The 21,422-nt window shown below is 37.4% G+C and overlaps 1 protein-coding gene and 1 long non-coding RNA gene across 4 annotated transcripts; one reads left to right on the forward strand and one right to left on the reverse strand.

Moving 5' to 3' along the window:
• Positions 1–2,118: 2,118 nt before the first annotated feature.
• Positions 2,119–5,434, reverse strand: LOC111737627. Of its 2 annotated transcripts, none has more exons than XR_002779489.1 (2): positions 5,000–5,434; positions 2,119–3,732 (listed from the first exon to the last, which is right to left on the reverse strand). It is a non-coding gene; the product is annotated as an uncharacterized LOC111737627 (long non-coding RNA). The 2 variants fall into 2 exon arrangements; XR_002779488.1 differs by having other exon boundaries at positions 2,119–3,754.
• A 44-nt stretch (positions 5,435–5,478) lies between these two features.
• Positions 5,479–20,751, forward strand: MPHOSPH6 (M-phase phosphoprotein 6). Of its 2 annotated transcripts, none has more exons than XM_011356637.2 (5): positions 5,479–5,602; positions 10,239–10,351; positions 17,188–17,278; positions 19,561–19,655; positions 20,079–20,751. In XM_011356637.2, the coding sequence occupies exons 1-5, from the start codon at positions 5,504–5,506 to the stop codon at positions 20,209–20,211; spliced, it is 531 nt and encodes a 176-aa protein (XP_011354939.2). In that variant the 5' UTR covers positions 5,479–5,503; the 3' UTR covers positions 20,212–20,751. The 2 variants fall into 2 exon arrangements, with proteins under 2 accessions (XP_011354939.2, XP_023384325.1); XM_023528557.1 differs by lacking the exon at positions 5,479–5,602 and adding an exon at positions 8,035–8,247 and having other exon boundaries at positions 20,079–20,317.
• Positions 20,752–21,422: the final 671 nt, after the last annotated feature.

The following is a 21,422-nucleotide window of genomic DNA, read 5'->3' on the forward strand; positions in this document are numbered from 1 at the left end:
GAAAAAATGGAAATCTTCATTTTCAGTTGACGTAAGATGAAATTTGAATTGGGTTCTGAGATAGGAAGGATTTGAAAGTTGAAAGAAGTAAAAGCATTATTCCAAGCATTATTCCAAAAATAGAAAGTAGCATGAATAGTTACATGGAGGGTAAATCTGGAATGTCTGGAGGCATAGTGAATAGATCAGTTTGTCTAGAGGAGACCAAATTGAGGGATGTAAGACAAAGCAAGACGAAAAGGCTAGATATAAGGCAGATGTAAAAAGCCTTGATGGTCAATCTAGATTTTCTCATAGGTGATAGGATTAACTAGTTAAAAAATAGGAAATTTATCTAAAAGAAAATAGAGAGAGTAACCTAAAAGAATTTTGAGATGACTTGAGGGTCTTTCTTCCTGCCTTGTTTTTTCTTTCCTCCATTTTCCTACTCTGCTTTCAGCCAGTGATCTTAAGAATGACACAATTCTAATTGCGCAATTTTTAAATGTCATTTTCTCCTCTTTTTAAACAGTTCAACAGCTTCATAGCAATTTTTAAGATCTTACCAACTTAACGCAAGGTCTTTAAGATCTGGCCCTAAGCTTGCCTCTCCAGACTTGTCATTTACATAACAGGCATCATTCAAACCCCTTTCCATCTTTCTGAAACACGACTTCACTCCTCCTACTCTTTCCCTTTTTTTGTTTGGCATACTCTTAACTGATCCTGAGCCCTCAGTTTAGATTCACTTCCTCAGGGAAGTCTCTCCAATCTTCTCAAAACCAGATTAGGGTTCCTGCCATAACTCATCTCTATGACAGCACTTAGGACATGTATCCTTGTCTGTGGCATACCCTCAAGAGAGGGGTAGTTTCTCCAGCACCGACCAAAGGGCCAGGAACGTAAGAGATGCTCAAAATTATGTTAAAGAATGAAAAAGCAGGAGGCAGAAAAAAATAAGAGTCTGTGGCAGTTAGTCATAAAGTAGTTTTAGCCATTAAATTCAGGGATAGGCTCATGGCAATGGAAAAGAAAGGATGAGTGGGGCACAATTAAAAAATAAAAAAAAAGCTAAATGAAAAGTTCACGAATCTGAATTCTGAGTTGATGCAATTTGGTATATATAATTAGAAGAGTCATCTAGTTCAGTAGTTTCCTAATCCTGGCTGACCATCCGAATCATCCAGAAAACAGGAGTAACTTTTGTTTTTGATGTGTTTTAATTTCCCCTGGCCATTGTCATAACCACTGGTTGATATTTAGGAACTACTTACCTAGATGTACCATAAGACCACTTCCAGCACTAATGCTCTAACTTAATCAAGATCACCATAAACAATTGCTAGAACTTCATAAGTAGCTGAATCTGAGAAGGGAGGGATTACACCAGATTTTTAAGCTAATTGTCCTAGAATCACAATTTACATATAAACAAGCGGCCAATAAAAACTTGATTAAATGAAACGGGAGCAGGAAGAGGGAGCACATTTTGTAAGAAAGGGTAGATATGATGTTGGATATGAGTTTATCAACTGACACCCTACAATTATTTGTCCTTAAAGGCTGTGTCAACAGAGTGCTCTTTCTTCCTGCTTTAGACTATTTGTCCATGGTTTTGGTATTTTGGCTGTTGTAAGGATTACCTCTTCTTTGGGTTATAGCACCCAATTTCTCTTTAAAGATTTACTCTCCCTTATTTTGTATACTCCTGCAGGGACTATTAAGTCAGGTATTGCCCTCTCTTAGCTAAGATTTAATGACTCTCTCCTAGACTTTGAAAACTTGAGTGTCCTAAGGGCAGAAAAATCAGTCAGTGATCATCATTCTGACAATGGCACTAAATTCCTGTTTCCTAGATCCCTAGGCTACCCTGGTTTCTGTCTCTTTAATTTAGCCTTGTTCTCAGGCCTCTTCATTATTTCTATGAACTATCCAATATCCTTCTAATAAATCCCCATGTTACTTAGTAAGCCATTTCAATTTCTGGTACTTACAAACAAACAAAATAACAAAAGCTACTAGATAGAAAAGAAAGGAGGGAGAGAGGGAAGGGAAAGAGAGGGAAGGAAAGAGCAATCCAAGTGATACATATAATTTTAAATTTTCTAGCAGCCACATTAAAAAAAGAAACCAATGAAATAAATTTTAATGCTGTTTTATTTAAACCAATATATCCAAACTATTATTATAACGTAATCAACATGAAAAAATATTGATATTCTACTTTTTTACTCCAAGTCTTTGAAATGTGGTACTTTACACTTACAGCCCATCTCAATTCAAATGCTAAATTTTCAAAGAATATGAAATAGTCCTTCCAAACAATAAAATATGTAATACAGGAACATATTTCATACTGCTAGTTTTTAATTAAATATTCAGTTCTTCAGTCATAGTAGCCATATTTTAAGTGTTTGGTAGCTACATATGACTAGGCTTACTGTACTGGGCTGCATAGCTTTACATTTAATTGACCATAAGAGTGAAGAGACTCAGGGGACAGTTTCTTGATGGATCTAGTACTTGGAAAGAATTGGAAGTTTCCACACTTCCAACAAATTCAGTTATGAAAGGATTCAGAATTGTGTGAAGACCTATAGAAATAAATATCTCTTCCTCAAAATGATGTTTCCTTGGCTGTGTAACTAAAACAGGTTAACACATTATTGTAAGACCTAGCCTCTATTCTACAATTTAGTAGCATGGAGAGATCAAAGAGTTGTCTTCTCTGTGTGGGAGTTTAATTCAAAGTTAAAATTACATTATCACATACTCTTAAATCACTTCTCATTTATTACATTTTGATGGGTGTGAAGATTTTGAAGATTCGTTTTAATTATAAGTATTTTCACTGTCAAAAATGTAGAATTTTGAGTAGCAGCTTGAGAATTTGACTTTTATCCCTCAGATAATAAGTTACTGTACATTTAGGAGCAAGAGGTGACATAATGAAGTTGACGTTTCAGGAAAACAAATCAGAATCCAGTGTGCATGTACACTGCTAACAAGAGGTCCACAGGGAAGGTATGGAGCTTCTAGCATCCCTAGCTAGTGTACATATGCTCTTATTTCTGTCAAGAATTTTCCTCTTACATTGACAAGACATGTGCTCATCATCCTTCAAGATCTACTTCAAAGTTAGCTGTTTCCTGGATGCAGAGGGAAGTCACTTCCTCACGTCTGATCCCACAGAACTTCAAAATCCTGAACAGAAGTCAAATTCAAAGAGACAAAAGTAGAATAGTATTTGCTGGAGAAGGGAATGGAGAGTTATTGTTTAAATGGGTAGAGTTTCCATTTAACAAGATGTGAAGTATTCTGTGGATGCATGGGTGTGACAGTTGCACAAAACCGAATGACTGGAAGGCCTTTCCCTTTCAGATATCAACTAACATGCCATGCCTTTAAGAGTCCTTCCCTTTTCCAGGGCAGAATGGTTTAGGTGCTTTTACTATACCCTCTCATAAACCCCATTTTTCTTATAGAGCTCTTACTAAAATTATAATCTTTAGCTAATTATGTGGTATATTAGTTTGTTAGGGCTTCCACAACATAATAGTTCAGGCCAGGTGGCTTAAACAACAAAACTTTATTTTCTCACAGTTCTGGAGGCTAGAAGTTCAAGATCAAGTTGTAGGCAGGTTTGATTTCTCCAGAGGCCTCTCTTCTTGGATTTCAGACGGCCAGCCGCTGCCTTCTCACTGCGTCCTCACAGGACCTTTCCTCTTGCGCATGTGCATTCCTGGTGTCTTCCTGTGTGTCCAAATTGCCTCTTCTTGTAAGAACACCACTCAGACTGAATTAGGACCTACCCTAAGGGCCTCATTTTAACTTATCACCTGTTTAAAGGCCCTATTACCAAACAGTCATACTTTGAGACAAAATTCAGATGCATTTTGGAGGGACACAAACTCGTGACGGGATTACCTCTATTGTTGCCACCTGGTAAACTCTATGACGACTCTTTTCTTGTTCTCATTTTATGACCTTTACAGTTGTTACTCTCTCTTTTCAGAACGCCAATTGTTTATACCAGCGGTCCCCAACCTTTCTGGTACCAGGGATCAGTGCTATGAGAATCTATGCCTAATAATCTAAGGTGGAACCAAAGTGGTGATGCTAGCAGTGGGGAGCAGCTGCAAATACTGATGAAGCTTTGCTCACTGGCCCACTGCTTACCTTCCACTATGCAGACCGGTTCCTAACTAGTTCCAGTGAGCAAAGCTTCATCAGTATTTGCTGTAGCCTAGAAATAGGGGAGCCCAGGTTTGTACAACAGGTTTTTCTCAACTTTCAAGCCTTAGCACAATCATTTGTCAAGAACCATCTCAGGTCATCTTAACTAAAGGAACCCAAAAAGTCATTCTATCACATCATCATTTTTTGACTCACCAGAACATCAGCTCCAAGAAAAGGAGATTGTGTGTTTTTCCAAACCAGAGATTAGCTCAATGTTTTACAGAGTTATGAATGAATGAGTTCTAATAACCACTTATTGAATTATAACATTGTTTAATCCATTGAGAAAACCTGCCCAGCAGGCCTACATTTTTATGAAACTTTCTGGATCTCAGCTCTAACACTTACTAGCTCTGTGAACTCTGGCAAATCCCTTAACCTCTCTGGGCCTCAGGTTCCCTAACTACGTACAACACCTTCTCCAGAGTTCTTATGAGAATTAAATAATTAATACGTTTACGGTACCCAGTAAAAGAATGTGGCATATAGTGCACGCTATCAGCTGAAATGCTATTACACTGGGGGGTTTTCAAAGTGTGGCACCTGTGAATACTGTGAAAAATGTCTTTAGGTGGTACAGAGCATTGAAGCTATCATCTTTTCAATTAACTAGATTAAAATAAGGTCGTGTTCTTTTTCTCATGTCTTTGACCTTCTCTTGCTATTCTTCATTTAATAGAAAGATCACTTAGGTTCAAAGACGCACACAACAGTTAATCGATGAATTTAACATTCTTTTCCATTGTATTTCTAAAACCAGATTGCCTGGGTTTATACCCACCTCCCACAGTATGACTTTAAAAGCGATGCAGAATATAGAAAGATCGCCTTTCCTGTGAAACGTGAAAGAAACGGTCCAGGCGGGGTAGTGTGGCAACTGTCTCAAAAGTCTCACCAGGACAACTGAGTCAGCGACGCGAGACAGGACGGGGTCCGTGAGGCGGGGCGCCACTCGCCATTGCCCGGCCCTGGGCCGCTCTGCCGGGTGAAGAGCCTGAGGGGCCCGGCTGAAGCCCTCGGGGGAAAGCAGCCAACAGCTCGCAGCGACCAGAGCTCGGGCCTCCACTGCCTTCGGCCTCTTTTGGGTCTTCCTGTGGCATTAAGACTCTTCACCGCTGCATGGGCAGTCGCGCCCTTACCCCGAGTTTCAAGGTGAGGTAAGGACTACCTGAAGCTACGCGCGAAGACCCCGGGACACGCTCGAACGCGAGCTACATAGGCGGGACCGCGGGGCAGGGAGACGCGCGCTACGTAAGAAGACGCCGCTGCGTATGCAGCAGTGCGCATGCGCGGCCGGGCTCGTGACGGGGCGCGGAGCACGGCGGAAGCCAGCATGGCGGCCGAGCGCAAGACAAAGTTGTCCAAGAATCTGCTGCGCATGAAGGTGCGGGGATGCAGGGGAGCCAGGCCAGGAGAGCAGGGCCATCTAGTCCTCCAGGCCTGGCCAAGGCCGAGGCAATGGGCATACAGGGGCACCTGAGATGCCCGCGGGCCTCCAGCTCTTGCGTTCATTCATTCACTTAGCTCCTGCTCTGCGTTAGGTACTGAGAACCGGATTAGAAATCCTGCGGATTTTCTCATAAAGCTCGCAGTTTTAGGATACAGCGTACTAAACGCAGTGATGCCAGAAACGCCAGGAGCCCCAGGAACTTATTTGGGCTTTTGAGGGAAGTGGTCCTTTAGTAGACTGAAGGGTAGATGGGAGGGTAGGGGCATAGCAACATAAACGGAGGGAGGGACGAATTCAGAGGTCTGAGAGGCAAAAACCAAAAACTCCATGGTGAGCTTGAAGAATTAAAGGTAATTCAGTATGTGTGAAAGGCAAGTAGCAAGAAATGGAGCTGGAAAGTAGACAGGTTATAACATGCAAGAAATTTTAGGCCAGATTAAAGATTTTTCTTTTTTTGTGAGCTTTGGGAAGCTTTAGAGCATAGGGAATGGTTTCAGCTGTGCTTTTTACTTTTCAAGGTCACTTTAACTGTCCTGTGGAGAATATGTTGATAAAAGACCCGACAGGGGACAAAATTGCAGTCAGACCATCATCTAGAAGTTTAGATGATCTGGGAGAGGGTTGAAGTGGGATTGCGATGGAATTAAAACAGTTGAAGTGAAAGTGAGTTATGTCACTCAACTTTAAGCAAAATGATTTTTATATTTCAAATTGAATCAATTTAACCAAATAATATCAAAATGGATGGGGAAAACAGGTAGCTAGAATGAATACAGGAATTAAAATAGGGGAAACAACCAATCGTTAAAACTTAAATAATAATAGCAAACATTTATAGCTCTTGCTGTGTGCCAGACACTATTCTAAGTGCTTTATTTATATCAACCCAAGAAATCCACAAAATAACCCTTGGACGCGAGTACAGTTATTATCCTTCTCTAACAGGAAAGACAATGGAAACAAAAGCAAATAACTTGCCCAAAGTCACTTACTGCTAATAATAGTAGTGTAGACAAGACTGAAACTCAGACGGTCTGACTCCAGAGCCCCTTGTTCTTAATTACTACTGGTTGTTGAACATTTATAGATGTAAACTCTTAAATGTCATTATTAGAGAGTTGTAGAATTTCCAGGAAGAGGAAGCATGGCATAATGTTTCAAAAGATTAGAGAGGAAGTACTGTGTGTGCAAAATTTGAATGGAGTTGAGCTGGAATGTAACTAGGGATGTATAGGGTGATTGAGGGTGGAGGGTAAATCATAGTATAATTTATGGTTTCCAAAGCTCTTTCATGCCTATTAACAAAATTCAAATCTTAACAGTTCTTAACAGTTTTCTCTTGACTTATGGTTTGTAATCATGTAGATTTCAAAGATTTCAAATGGAATGGATTGATAAAGCAGACAATGAAAAGATTTGAGCAGTTTTGCTCTTGGAATAAGTCATATGTGCTGGGCGATTAGGGCTTAGACCAAAGATGTAACTTTGAAGTTAAGGATGAAGATATTAACTTAAAAATAATTATTCACCCCCTATACAAGTAGTTGAGACTCAATTACACATCGGAAGCAAAGGAGAGAGAAAAAATACCCAGGTTTTCTATTTGGGTTAACATCTTTGGTCATTTGATAAAAATGAACTTATTGAAAGAAAAGCAGGCGACACTATACAGATAGAGTGGAATTTTTTGTGAGAAGGAATGGAGCAGCTACCAGAGGTTGCTATATCTATGATTTTAGCTATTTTGGACTCTTAAGACAGGAGTTGAACTTTTTCTGAAAAGAAACAGATAAATACTTGAGACTTGTGGGCCAGTCTCTGTTGCAACTACTCAACTCTGTCACTGTGCCTCAGAACCAAATGAGTGTAGCTTTGTTCCAATAAAACTTTATTTACAACAGAAGTCCAGTCTAAGGACTGCATTTTGTGATACCTGCTATAAGTCCTCACTTGTGAGTAAAATTAAATCACTAGTTTTAGTGTGTGTTCTTAGATGCTATGGAGTCAGAAGAATTGAATTGCTACCTAAGTCAGGAATTGCTTCATATTCACAGGTGTTCTATCCTTTCCATGTATATAGAAATGTGTGTGTTATTTCCGTACATGTGTATGTGGCTATTTTGTATACCACAAAGAATTTCTACTTGATTTAAAAATAGGAGATAAAAGGTCAGTTGGCAAGATTGGTGAGTTTTGCCACTAAGAATATGAGCGATGAAATAAGACATCTGGGTTTAAAAGAACCATCCAAGAAATGAAATCTGGAAAAAATAAGACAAGTCTAGAATCAGTTATATTCAGAGAACCTGTAATGAACTCTTTTCTGTGTGTTAGGTGCAGCCTAAGTACCAGTAATACAAGAAGAATAAGAGACGTGGTCTACATGCAGAATCTCAGTCTTTTGGGAGACACAGAAGAAGTATAATGAACAATAAGCCAGTGTTTATAAAGCTGTTGTAGAAGCAAGAAAGACTTACCAAAGAACATGTGCTCTGGGCCTTCACGAATTAATATTTTGACAGGCAGAAAATGGAAGCATAATGTTGAGTAGCAGACACAGAAGAACTGGGAAGCATGTGGTATGCTTTCCATAAACTGCCAGTTCTTTCCTGTGATAAAGATATAAATAACAGAGGTAAAAGAATAAGGACAGGCTAACAGTGCAGAGCCAGGAAGTTGATAGTGATGTAATCCACAGAGCTTATTTCACCATTTTGCATACACTCCTTCATGTGTGTGTTTGTGAGTGTGATACTTCCATACACTTTATTGTATATAGATTCATCTAACTACCACACATTCAAGATACAAAACTTCCATCACCACTAGTTTCCCTCGAGCTACCCCTTTGTAGTCACATCCATTGCCTTTTGTCATCCCTAACCCCTGGGAACCACTAATCTGTTCTCCATTTTTATAATTTCATTATTTCAGGGATGTTATATAAATAGAATCATACAATATAAAACCTTCGAGACTGGCTTTTTTCACTCAGCATAATTCACTTGGGATCCATCTAAGTTGTTGAGTATATGAATAGTTCCTTTTCATTGCTGACTAGTATTTCATGCTGTGGATGTACCGTGGTTTATTTTAACTATTCACCTGTTGACAAGTATTTTGGTTTCCAGTTTTTAGCTACTACAAATATAGCTGTTGTGAATATTCGTGTATAAGTCTCTGAGTGAACATAAATTTTCATTTCTCTGGGATAAGTACCCCAGAGGACAAATGCTGGGTTATATGGTAAGTCATGTTTAGTTGGGTAAGAAACTGTCAAGCTGTTCTCCATGGAGGAGACCCAGTTTCCCCACATCCTCATCACAACTTGATGTTATCCCTGTATTTTATTTGTGAACATTTTTCAAATTTTTTCATTTCATTTTGTAGTCATTGGTAAAGCCCTTATGCCTAAAAATAATTGTGTTTTTGGAAGGGCTAGAATGGAGAGAAAAATAATATGGAGGCTGGATAAGGGAAAGAAATGGTGATAAATGGAAACCAGTGGAATTCTAGACCTAACTTATCAGTGTTTTCTAAATTTATTTTCTCCTGTATTGATACTTTATGACTTTTCTGTGATTAGCTTCTTGGTTTGTTCTCCTGTCTTCTGGAAATTGAGCTATTGTTTATTCTAGGGAGAGACTAGCAGCAAAACTTGTTTTCTCTATTGGCCTATTTTGAGGTGAGCTGCAAATATTAGAATAAAGAGCAGCCATAGAGTTGACCAGCATTTCAGAGGATAGATATAAACGAAGAGCAGGTTTACAGATGTAGCTTTGCTTCAGTCTACATTTATAGAGCCCTTACTACAAACCTTTCATTATTCTGATACTGATAAAGACAATTCAGGCACAGTCCCTGCCCTGAAGGTCTCCAGAAGAGACAGATGCTCAAGAAATTAAAAGGTGGTGAGGTGAGATTGTTTAGGTTTCTGTGGGAAGCTTCTAGGATAAAGATGCTGATTTTGCCTGCAGCTGACCAGGACAATTTCACAGAGGCGGAGTAGCTTTACCTATGCGGTAGGGCTAGGAGTTAGCCAGGTAGAAGAGGATGAAAAAGGCATTCCAGACCAAGATCGGCAGGTACAAACATCAGTGTATTCTGTGGTTCAGCAAGAGATTCACCAAGCTAGAGATAATGTCTTTCGTCCTCTTCTGCCCCTCTTGCTCTGTCTCTACCTGCCTGTCCTGATCTGTGAATCAGTCTTTTGCCTTAGTCCTCCCTCACTGGCCATTATGTATCACATATTTAGTATTAGTGTGATACTTATCGAATACAGTTTTTTGGTGCCTGTTTTATTACGTCAGAAAAATAAAATATGGTAGAGATCTTTTTGAAGTCTCCTAAAGGAAGTACACATGTTGCTTTTGTTTATGCTCTGTCGGGCTCCCTGCTAGCCTAGTGTGACCTTGTCAAAGGCAGAGCTAAGCTGCTTGATCACCCTACCCCCACCCTCAATCATGGGGATTCCAGGAGAAATAAGGAAGAGCAAGTGGAAGAATATATTTGAGTTCTCTCTAAGTTAGAAAAATTCGTTGCTGACACTGATTTTGTTTTGTTTTGACAGTTCATGCAAAGGGGCCTGGACTCGGAAACCAAGAAACAACTAGAAGAAGAAGAAAAGAAAATCATTAGTGAAGAGCACTGGTACTTGGATTTGCCAGAGCTTAAAGAGAAAGAGTAGGTTATTAAAAATTATTTTGATGACACGTTGGGCATTGAGAGAGAAATCCCTGTAAATGTGATTTACCATTCCAATGACATAAAGCCTATGAAATAGCATCTATTCTGTTTCTGGAGTTAGCCTTGCAAATGAGAGGTCTACTTGGATTTATACATTTTTACTAGCCCTCAATCATCATTTATAACACTTCTTTTTTTTTTTTTTTTACATTGAATAAAGGAATGTAGCCTACATCTCTCTGGGAATAACTGGGGACCCGAAACTCTCTAACTAACTTTCCTGCCTACCTCTTTTCTAAGAGCCATGAACCCCTTATTATTAGTATGGATGTTGAGGGAAAGGAGGTCTCTTCCATATCTGCTTCCTACTGAGAATGGCCATAGTCCCTGCCTACAGGGGTTTCATGGAGCTCTTTCCCGTCTAGCCTCAGTCAGGGTGGGATTTCCTGCTGAAGTGCCACCTCAGTCTCTAGACAAGGAAAAAAAGATACAAACTCATTATTTAAATCATACATCTATTAATTTCTATTATTGATTTGCCTATTAAGTGAGTAAAGGGAAACAGGCTTGGTTAATATATTTCTTAAAGAGTAAAAAGAAAGACCTTAGGCTTAAAATTCTTTCCCCTCCTCAGACTCTAAGGGCCCTACCTGGTTTAACGCTATTTCTGCTTAACCATAGGCCGATGACCCTTATCAATAGCCAGAGAATCTGAGTCGCCAGGGCAATTATTAGGATTTGAGGGAGGGAGCCTTTTTCCAAAGAAAGGAGGAAAGAAAACTAGGTTTAAGGAAAAGATTAACTTTGCAAGAGATGTCCCATTTCATTTCCTGCTAAAAGATTAAGAATTTACAAGTGATGTCCCGTCTCAATATCATTCATTAATTTATCTACATTCTTCTGAAAGATACCTATTATTTCTCCTTGAAGCTTTCCTTACCTTAGTAAGCTCTGTGGTGTGGTTTTACTTAAACTTTGTCAAATGACTGAAGGTGCTGCTTGTTACCTTCAGGCGCATTTATGTCTTTCTTTACTTTATACATTCTTTTTTGTTTTTAACATGTTATATTCCCTTGTTCATTTGGTTGACCTCTGGATCTTTTTTGGAAAGTTAGATATCCTTCTCTAAAGATAGGAAGTATGTCCCATCAGGAGGGATGGAAAGAAAGGTACTTTATTTTCTCTGCTTGCTTCTCTGTGTACTTAAGAAAATTTACAGCTTCTCAAAGGAAGATGTTATGAGGAAGGGAAGATAATGTCAGAGATAGTATGGATTTAGGAGCAGGAGGGTGTAGAAAGGGACCATGACTGGTGATGAGCTATAATTTTATGCCTTGACTAAACTTGCAGAAAGTATCCCAGATATTTTATTACTTACTCTTATTGATTTCTGTCTTTTCAGTATATTTACCCCCACCTCCACCCCAATACAGCATGTTATTCCCAGAAAAATGATCTTTAGATTTTTTTCCTAGGAGGTAAATGTCTCAGTTCATTTGGGCTACTATAAAAATAACCACAGACTGGGTAGCTTATTCACAACAGAAATTTATTTCTCACAGCTTTAGAGTCTGGAAGTTCAAGATCAGGAGAATATATGCCTGGATTTAGATTGTGTCAAGGAGAGGCAGTCCTGCAGGAAGTGAGGTGCTGGCTGTACTAGAAGGCCAGGGAGAGAAGAATCTACAGAACAGTGATTCTCAAAGTTTCAGGCTCAAGGACAGTTTACATCCCTAAAAAATTATTTGTAATCCACAAAAAGTGCTTCTTTGTGTAGTTTATAGCACGTCAATACTTATATAAGAAATTTAAGCAGAGTTTTTTTAAATATTTAAGAAACTCATTACATGTTAGCGTAATAACAAATTTTGTGTGAAAAATAACTTTAACAAGACAAAAAAAATACCAGCGAGAGAAAATTACATTTTTGCAGATCTCTTTAATGTCTGGCATAGAGACAGCTGCATTCTTTTAACTCCTGCATTCAGCCTATTTTAGTATGTTTTGGTTGAAGTCTGTGAGGAAAGTCCACCTTCACACAGATGATGTAGATGAAAAGGGAGGGTGTCGTAATAGCTTTTTCAGATAATTCTTCTTTGATGCTACTCCAAAACTCAATAAATAGTAGTTTCTTAAGAGTTGACTACAGTGCAGAATCTGAAAACATTATCGAACTTTTATAATCATGGGTCCATCTTACATTTTGAATAGATCTTTTGTCCATGTGTAATTTCATAACATCATGTATTTCTCATTTGGAATATATCAGTTTAATGAGGTATATAGATTTTCCAAATAACTCATATCATTGTACATTATCAAAAATCACATTTATTAATATCACCATGGATTTCATCAGAAAAGTCTTTAAGTATTGGGAAGCCGTCAAGCCCAAAATGACATATACAAGCTATTCAGAATTCTAGTTTTTGCTTGAAAGCTTGAATTTTGTTATTAGCAACAAGTGTTGTCGTTTATTTCCTTTTAGGTGACAAGTTTACTTTATTCATTTTCAAGAAAATGTCAAATACCCAAGTCTGAATAAGCATAAGTATAGTGTCCAAGAAAAAAAGTAGCTAGTTCAACTCATAACTCAATCACATAAGTGAATTTTCTTAAGACAGTCATCATACTTCAGTTATCAGAAGTACCTTATATATGCTTCCCATTTTGTGTAAAGAATATTTTTGTAAAGTGTAATCAAGGGCTGAGATTAATAACAATAAGTTTTTATTATTTCAGCAAGCACATAGTTATTGGCTTTTTTTTTTAAACTGTGAAAGCCAGCAATGAACAATGCAATGACTGCTAGTACAATCTGTATCACTACTTTAATTCATAGTAAGATATGATTGTACCCGTAATTACCCACTGGGCAAATGTCAATGTAGTGAAAAAGACAGTGTCTTAGTGTCATCATGAAAGTAACTTTGAGCTCCTATCATTTTTACCTTCTCACTCCTTTCTAGTCATGGAGGCCTCCTTACTGTTTGTCAGGCAGGCTACTTACATTCTCTCAGGACCTTTTAACTAGTCCCTCAGGTGTTCTTTCCTTACGTATGCTCATATATTGTTCCTCACTATCTTCTAGGCTGCTCAAATGTCACCCCATCCAAGAGGCCTGCCAAGACCACATTTCATAAAGCAACCAAAGACAAATTCTTTAGATTAAAAGAATTTGGATGAGTTGGACAGAATTCTGTTTTCATGTCTCTTGTTTAAAGGTAGAATTGCTGAATTGAGAGGTTGGCATATGAGAAGCTTTCAGACCAGTTCCCAAAGTGATTATACTATTTTATATTTTCTCTAAGGAAGTATAAGAGTTCTGGTTGTTCTACACTCTTTCAATATTTGCTGTTATCTTTTTTTTTTTTTTTAACCTATTTTAGCATTCTAGTGGTATCTCATGGTTTTTAATTTGCGTTTCCTGGTGGCTAATAATGTTTAAGGACGCATGTGTGCTTATTGGCCATTTCCATATCTACCTTTTTGAAGAGCGTATTCAAATCTTTCATCCATTTTAAAAAATGAAGTAGTTTTGTCATTTTTTTCTAACATTTGGTATCACATATTTTTCCACTCTATACATCTGTCGATCTATTTTATTTTGATGTATTTCACAGTAATAGACATCAGTACATTTTATCCCTTAACTAGAGTTCAGTGTTTATATAGGGTTTTTTTATTTCATTTTAAGGTAGAACTTACATACTTCTACACAAAGATTCTGAATATAAATTCTTTACGAGATATATGTATTGTGAATATTTTTCGTAGTCTGTACCTTGCCTATTTACTTTCTGTTTTCTTTTGATGAGCAGTTTTTATTAATTTTCTTTCATTAAATTTTTTCCTTTTATACTTCTTTCTGGATGTTGTTTAGTGAATCTTTGCCTGTACCAAGGTTGCAAATATATTCTGTGTTTTCTTGTAGAATTTTTATAATGTTGGCTTTTAGATTTTTATCTATGATCTGTCTCTAATTTTTTGTGTATGATGTGAGGTAGGAATCGAGGTTCATTTTTCTCCTTTAGATAACCAGTGGTCCGAGTACCATTTATTGAAAATATTTTTCTTTATTCATTGCATCGCTTTGATGCTATGGTCAAAAATCAATATGCTATGTTAGTATGGATCTAATTCTGGACTTTATTCTGTTGCATTGATGTATTTTTCTGTCTTATTGGCTTGATTACTATGGATTGCAATGAGTCTTGAAATCAGATTGTGTAAGTTTTCCACTTCTTTTTCAAGATCTTTTTACTAGCCTATGTCCTTTGCTTTCCTATATGAATATTAGAACCAGATTGTTAATTTCTCCCTACTATCTTCTTACCCCCTCAAAAGTAGGACTTTGATTGACATTGCCCTGAATCTATAGATCATTTTGGAGAGAACTGATATCTTAACAAAATTATATCTTCCAGTCCATAAACATGGTATATCCATTTATTTAGCTATTATTTAATTTCTCTCAGCAGTTGTTTATAGTTTTTGGTGTAGAGATTCTGTGTATATATACCATTAAATATATATTTACATATTTCACATTTTTAAGTCCTATTGTGGCCTTTTTTCCCAAAATTGTTGTTCTTATGTATGTAGCAATTGATAATTATATATTGACTTGGTATTTTGTAACTGCGCTAAATTGACTCACTAACTCGTAATTTTTTTTAAGATTCCTTAAGATTATCTACATATACAATTATGTCACCTACAAAAAAGAAATTTGCACCTTTTATTTTATTTTCTTTCTTTCTTTCATTGTCTTGGATCTCCAGTGCAGTGATAAGAATGGACATCCTTGCATTTTTTCTGATCTGAGGGGGAAAGCATTCACTTGTTTACCAGCATGAGAGATTTTCCTTTCTCTTTCCAGCTTCTTGAGGATTTTCATAAAGAATGTCAAATTTTGCGAAATCATTTTCAATGAGATAATCATATGATTTTTCTTTTTTCTTCTATTAATGTTGGAATTATTAATTTTTGAATATCAAAACAACCTTACATTTCTGAGACTGGTACTGGCCCATGGCCTGCCGGGCTGCACAGTAGGTGAGCAGCAGGCAAGCAGGCAAAATTTCATCTGTATTTACAGCCACTCCCCAATACTAGCATCACTGCCTCAGCTCCACCTCAGATCATCAGACATTAGATTCTCATAGGAGCACCGGTCCCTGGTGCCAAAAAGTTTGAGGACTGCCGCTCTAGAGGGAGCGCAGCCCTGCCAACAGTGAAACCACTTTCAGACTTCCAGAATTATAAGAGCATACATTTCTGTTGCTTTAATCCACCAATTTTGTGTTAATTTGTTACAACAGTCCGAGGAAATTAATGCACCAGATAATTGTTCTCCTCCTGGAAATAATTATTTTTCCCTTGACACCGTGGACTTACCCAGCACATGCACAGCCTAGTATTCAGCCAAAGAGTCAAGGGGACTCAATATGTAGGCCCCAGAATTCCTTTAGGTATCTCCCTTGCTCTGATATCTTTACCCATATATTTTAGCACCTCCGTAGCCCTAAATTTCAATTTGTCTCTTCAGGTCAGTAAAACTAGGCTCTGTTTGAGCTCTTGCTCCCTGCTTCACAGTCTACAGATTGCCTCTAGTCAGAAGGTAGGAATTCATGGGATTCACTTCATTTGGTTTTCCTCTGTCAGGCATCATAGTCCTATGCTTTGACTTGTTCATTGTTTCTTATTTTGTCCTGTTTTATAGTTGGTTACCCTAGGAGGGCTAGTTTGGTACCAGTTACTACCTTATGGCCAGGAGTAAAACAGCCTGCTTTCTTTTTATCCATTGTATGTTATAAATCTTTTTTTTATCTGGCACCGCCCTCTAGAATGTAACCCCCATGAAAGCAGAGGCTCTCTTATTCATGTCTCTCTAGATTCTAGAACTGCCTGGTATACAGTTCAATTTAACAAGTGTTTCCTGAGTGAGTGAAAGAATAAGTGAGTCTTGACAAGAAGCAGGGTCTTCTTTCTACCAAAGAAGCTATAAAGGCCAAGTATTTGCTTTCCTAGCATGCTTTTTGATAGATAGCTAGACTATGGTCAGACTATGCTCACTTGAGACCAGGGTCATGAACTGGTAACTCAGAGGAGAATCCCTTTGGAGACTGAAATATCCACACCTGCATCTTGTTTCTGGGGTAACAGTGGCCTGCCCAATGCCCTCTTTGGTGTCCAGTATTTAGCTTTCTCAGCAAAAGCAGCATTATTTTTACTAGGGTAGTTTCATAGCATGATTTTGGTTTTGGATCAACCACCTAGCCACGCTTATTTCTGCCCATTTTCCAGTTCTATTCATCCACCTTTCCCAGTGATTCTGTGAGATACCCAATAGGTAGCCCTACAATAAATTCCTTCTCTGCTTAAGTCATCCAGGGTCCGTCATTGTTTATAGGCAAGAGTTCCAACTAATAAACTCTCTTAAAGCTGCTCAGGACTTTGATTTCTGGATATTTAATAAGAACTTAATAAGAACTTGATGGGGCATGTAAACATCAAGGAAACTTTCCTTCAAGTTTGGAAAAATTCAGGTTTATTATAAATACTGTAGGTCCTTACATCGTGTGGGCATTTATACAAATTAAATGTAGTATTTAGAAGAGGCTGTGCATCCAAACTGCAGCTCTTGTCTCCTAATGCCTTTGCTGGCCAAATTAATCAGTTTTTATTTCTAACCCTACGTTAGAAATCTTACTGTATTTTTACTTGATTCTGAGAACCAAATGATTGATTTTTCATTGAAATCTTGACATACTTGCTGTGCTTTGTTATAAGTAGACATGCTATTAATAAAGGTTTATTTTCCCATTTAGGAGTTTCATAATAGAAGAGCAGAGTTTCTTATTATGTGAAGATCTTCTCTATGGTAGAATGTCGTTCAGAGGATTTAATCCTGAAGTTGAGGTATTAAATATAATTGCTTCAAATGTTAAAATTTTACAATTGAATTCTTTTTGCTAATAATTGGGGTTAGGTTTTTCTTCACCAGGTATCATTTTTCCTCATTATATAGAAAATAATGTCTTGAAATATTGCCATAGCTATTTAAAGAAATTGCAGGCCTTGCAGTCTAGTTTATGGTAGAATTGAGTAGATAATTTAATAAAGCAGTGTAAGTCCCTGACAGTGCCAGTGTAAATGTTAGAATTTCCGCTCAGGTCTTTCACAGGAATGTCAAGATTTTATTTATGTGATGCTATAATGAAAAGTTATTTTCTGGCATCTATAAATGTATCTTTCCTAATGGAAGAAATATTACTTAAAAATTGAGTCATTTGACTTTTTAATGGACAGGTTTCAATCCAAGCTTGTAAATAGATTTTTAAATGAATCCTTTGGGAAGGTTGTTTGAAAAGTAAACATTCACCTTATAACTAAGCTGTTCATTTGAATTTTCCTGCCTCAAGCTTGTAAGAAGCAGAGACCTTCGTTTAACAGATATTAGAACTCTGGCTGTTTATTAAAAGGCATCCTGTCAGGTACTTGACCAACCAAATGGAGGTTTGTGATATAAAGCTTTAGTTTTATAACTAACACTTGAAGCCAGGGTTTCTCAGCCCTGGCACCATTGACATATGGAGCCAGATCATTTTTAGCAGCATCCCTGGCCCCTATTCTCTGCCTGCTAGATACCAATAGTGTACATGCAGGCACATACGTGCATACACACACACACACACATAATCAGTTGTGACAACCAACGCTGTCTCTAGATACTGCCACAGGTCCCATGGTGAGCAGAATCTCCCTGGTTGAAAAACACTTCTCTAAGGATGCCTATAGAGAAGCACAGATAACCAAGCTATTTGCCAGTTTACTTAAAGATTATAGGTTGGTTTTCTTCCCTGCCCCTCTTTTTTGAGGGGGTATGATAGTTAAACTGTTAAATTTACTTTATACAAAATCAACACTAGAAGTGTTTGTTTTTAATATATGCTTTCCTTGTTTTGACCTGCTTAAAGCTTTAGATTGGGAAGAGAAAGAGAGCAGTGAGGCAAAAGGGAAAAAAAGCAAAGATTATGAGTATGTGATGGCCAAAGACTGGGGCCATGGGTAGACAGGCACTCTAAAATATGGCTGGTGCATGGGAATAGGAGTTGATACAGCCCTCAGAATTTCATGTGAGAGGTCATTGGAAAATGGCTTTAATTACTAGCACTCTGTACCACAGTACTTTCTCTCTGGGGAAAAGTTTTGAATTGTTTAGCTTACAGATCTGAGCTGTCAGAAAATATCAGAAAAGTTCAATGTACCTGGTTATGAAAAAAATGATACCAACTTGAGAGCACTTTATTATAAACAGGATATATTTAAAACCTGTTCAATATTGTGTGTGTTTCTAGAGACACCTAAATAGAGTTTATTTATTCAGTAAATACTCTGTGCCTGTGATGCATCGGCCCTCTCAAGGCACTGGAAATGCAGTTCCCACCCTAGTGTATGCCTTCACAGAGCTTGTATTTCAAAAATTATTTTATTTTCAGTCTTTTAAATGTTGGAAAAGCTAGTTGTGACTGGCTTCTGGTCTGCTTTCCCCTCCTCATTCTGCCTTTGCTATAAAGAAACTTTTTTTTTTTAAATCTCTCAGAGGGTAACTATGAAGATAAGGTTAATGTGAGCAAAAGAGATAGATGAGAGACCCGTAGAACATGGACATCATATGGGATACATTATCCACCCTCATGTTTGGGGGTGAGGCAGGTCCTCCCCATTATACCAGGGCCAGCCTTCCAGTTCTTCCATCCAGTAATGTGCTACCCCCAGCACCACCACCACCAAAAAAATGCATTTAAGATTACTCTTGACTATAGTACTTACTATATTTGGCTCAAAGATGAGAAGTTCAGAGAAAATCTAAAAGTTTACTTTTTCTTTCCCCTACTCACTAGAGTGTATTAGTAGTGTGCCTGCTTCAGATATAAGTAAATAATAATAAGGTTTATGATCTAAAATACAACTTAAATTCATTAACAGCAAGTCTCATCTAGAGGGGCTTTGTCTTACTATTTTTTTAATTCAGAGCTGACTTGTGTTAGCATATTAAGTATTACAGAGAATCCTTTATAAATTTTGGCTAGTCCTGTAGATTCTGTGACTTCTGTTTTTCTACCTTCAAATACATTTGACACCAGGTCCTTTCACAAGCCTTTTCCAGCCCTGATAGCCAGTGTTGGTGTATTTTTTAGAAATTAATGCTCCAGATGAATGCTAAGAACAAAGCAGAAGAAGTTGAAGATGAAACAGTGGAGCTCGATGTGTCAGATGAAGAAATGGCTAGAAGGTAACCATTACCTTGGAACAGCTTTGTAATCTGGGCCCCATATACATTGGCTCTCAAATGTGCACTCCTCTTTCCCCACAGTCTCTACCCCAACAGGTACATGACTGTTTCTGATTTTTCTGACATGGCCTGCGTTAGATTCATACCTGTCACAGGCTGTCAGTTGAGGGCTCATTTCCAGTGCTGCTTCTAATACATATTTTAAATATACATCTCAATTTACTTAGATAATACAAAAACTAAAATCAGTAGAAAGTTTAATCATTCTTAGAGAAGCTCGTAAGTTTTTAAATCAGACGGTTTATTTTAATCATAATTTTTATTTTTTTTCTTTGTTGCATATTTGGTTTGATATTCTTGACAAGATTTGATTCTTACCTTTTTTATTTGAAATGAAACTTGTGCTATATATCATCTTAACAGATACGAAACCTTGGTGGGGACAATTGGAAAAAAGTTTGCCAAAAAAAGAGACCGTGCCAATTATGAAGAGGATGAAAATGGAGACATAAAACCAAATAAAGCAAAGAAGACATTCTTAAAGCCCCAAGATTAAAATGGATGCCTTAAGATATGGCTCAGGGATGCCTTGTGAGAGTTAACATTTTTCGAAACTCATTCCAATGGTTTCTGATATTGTAATGTTCACTTGTAAAGAAATGTATAATTTTGTAAACAGGCTGTTTTTAAAACAGTTGTATGATGGATGTTATACATCCTTTGCTTAGTGGTATTCATCAAGAGTGGATTTTTAGCTTTGATCTTCAGATGTACATAGGTACATGGTTGCTTCCTAAAGATTTTTGGCCTCGGGTTTTTTCCAGTCACTGACCTTGATTTGACTGATAAATTAATACCAGTGTTTAAATTGTTTTTATGTTTACATTTTACTTGATACTATTAATCACGTCAAGCCAATTCATACATACATTTTTGGAATCAAATGTTATGAGAATTTATTGTATTTAAATTCATCAAGAACAAACACGTCCAGCTTGAAGTACTTGCATATTAACAAGTCATTGTCAATTTGTGGAATTATGATTTTTTTTTATTTAAAGCCTTTAATAAAAAAATAATAATTATTCTGTTTTCACATACTTTTTCTATTCTCTTATATTTTCAAATAATAATTTTAGTCTAATTCAGTCTAGGAACTTTTATCCAATTAGTAACTTTAAAAAACCAACCACTTTAGAATATGGTGATATATATGTATGTGTGTATATCTGTCTAGAGATGCATACCTAGGACTTCTAAGAAATACTGATTTCATTTCCCTTATGTTTCTAGCAACTAAATGAGGTATGCGTCTCCTCTCTCTCTGGATCTCCTCAGATTTTGATTGCCCTGGGACCTCAGTTCTCCAGTGAGTTATGAAAAAAGTCATGAATTTGAAGTTAATCTGGCTCTTTTTCGTTGTGAAGGTGAGAGCAACGCACCTTCCAACTCTATACATCCTGGGGCAAAACCTAGAAGATCTTCCCAGTGCTTTTCCAGCACAACAATCCATGAATTTATGGAATGTCTTATTCACTCTCATGGTCTGTACAGTATTAAGGATAATAGACAAACGTATTTTATAGTAAAAGAAATGTGGCAATGGGTTTGTGCCTCTGGAATTCACTGGCCTTAGCCCATACCCCATCATACAGGAGCGGCGGACATAATAGAATGGTGGAATGGTCTACTTAAGACTCAGCTATGGCCCTAAGTAGAATATAACATTGCATCTTAGAAAATGTAATTTATGCTTTGCATCAGTGA

Source organism: Pteropus vampyrus, unplaced genomic scaffold (genome assembly GCF_000151845.1).
Source record: "Pteropus vampyrus isolate Shadow unplaced genomic scaffold, Pvam_2.0 Scaffold29, whole genome shotgun sequence".
Classification (NCBI taxonomy): Eukaryota; Metazoa; Chordata; class Mammalia; order Chiroptera; family Pteropodidae; genus Pteropus; species Pteropus vampyrus.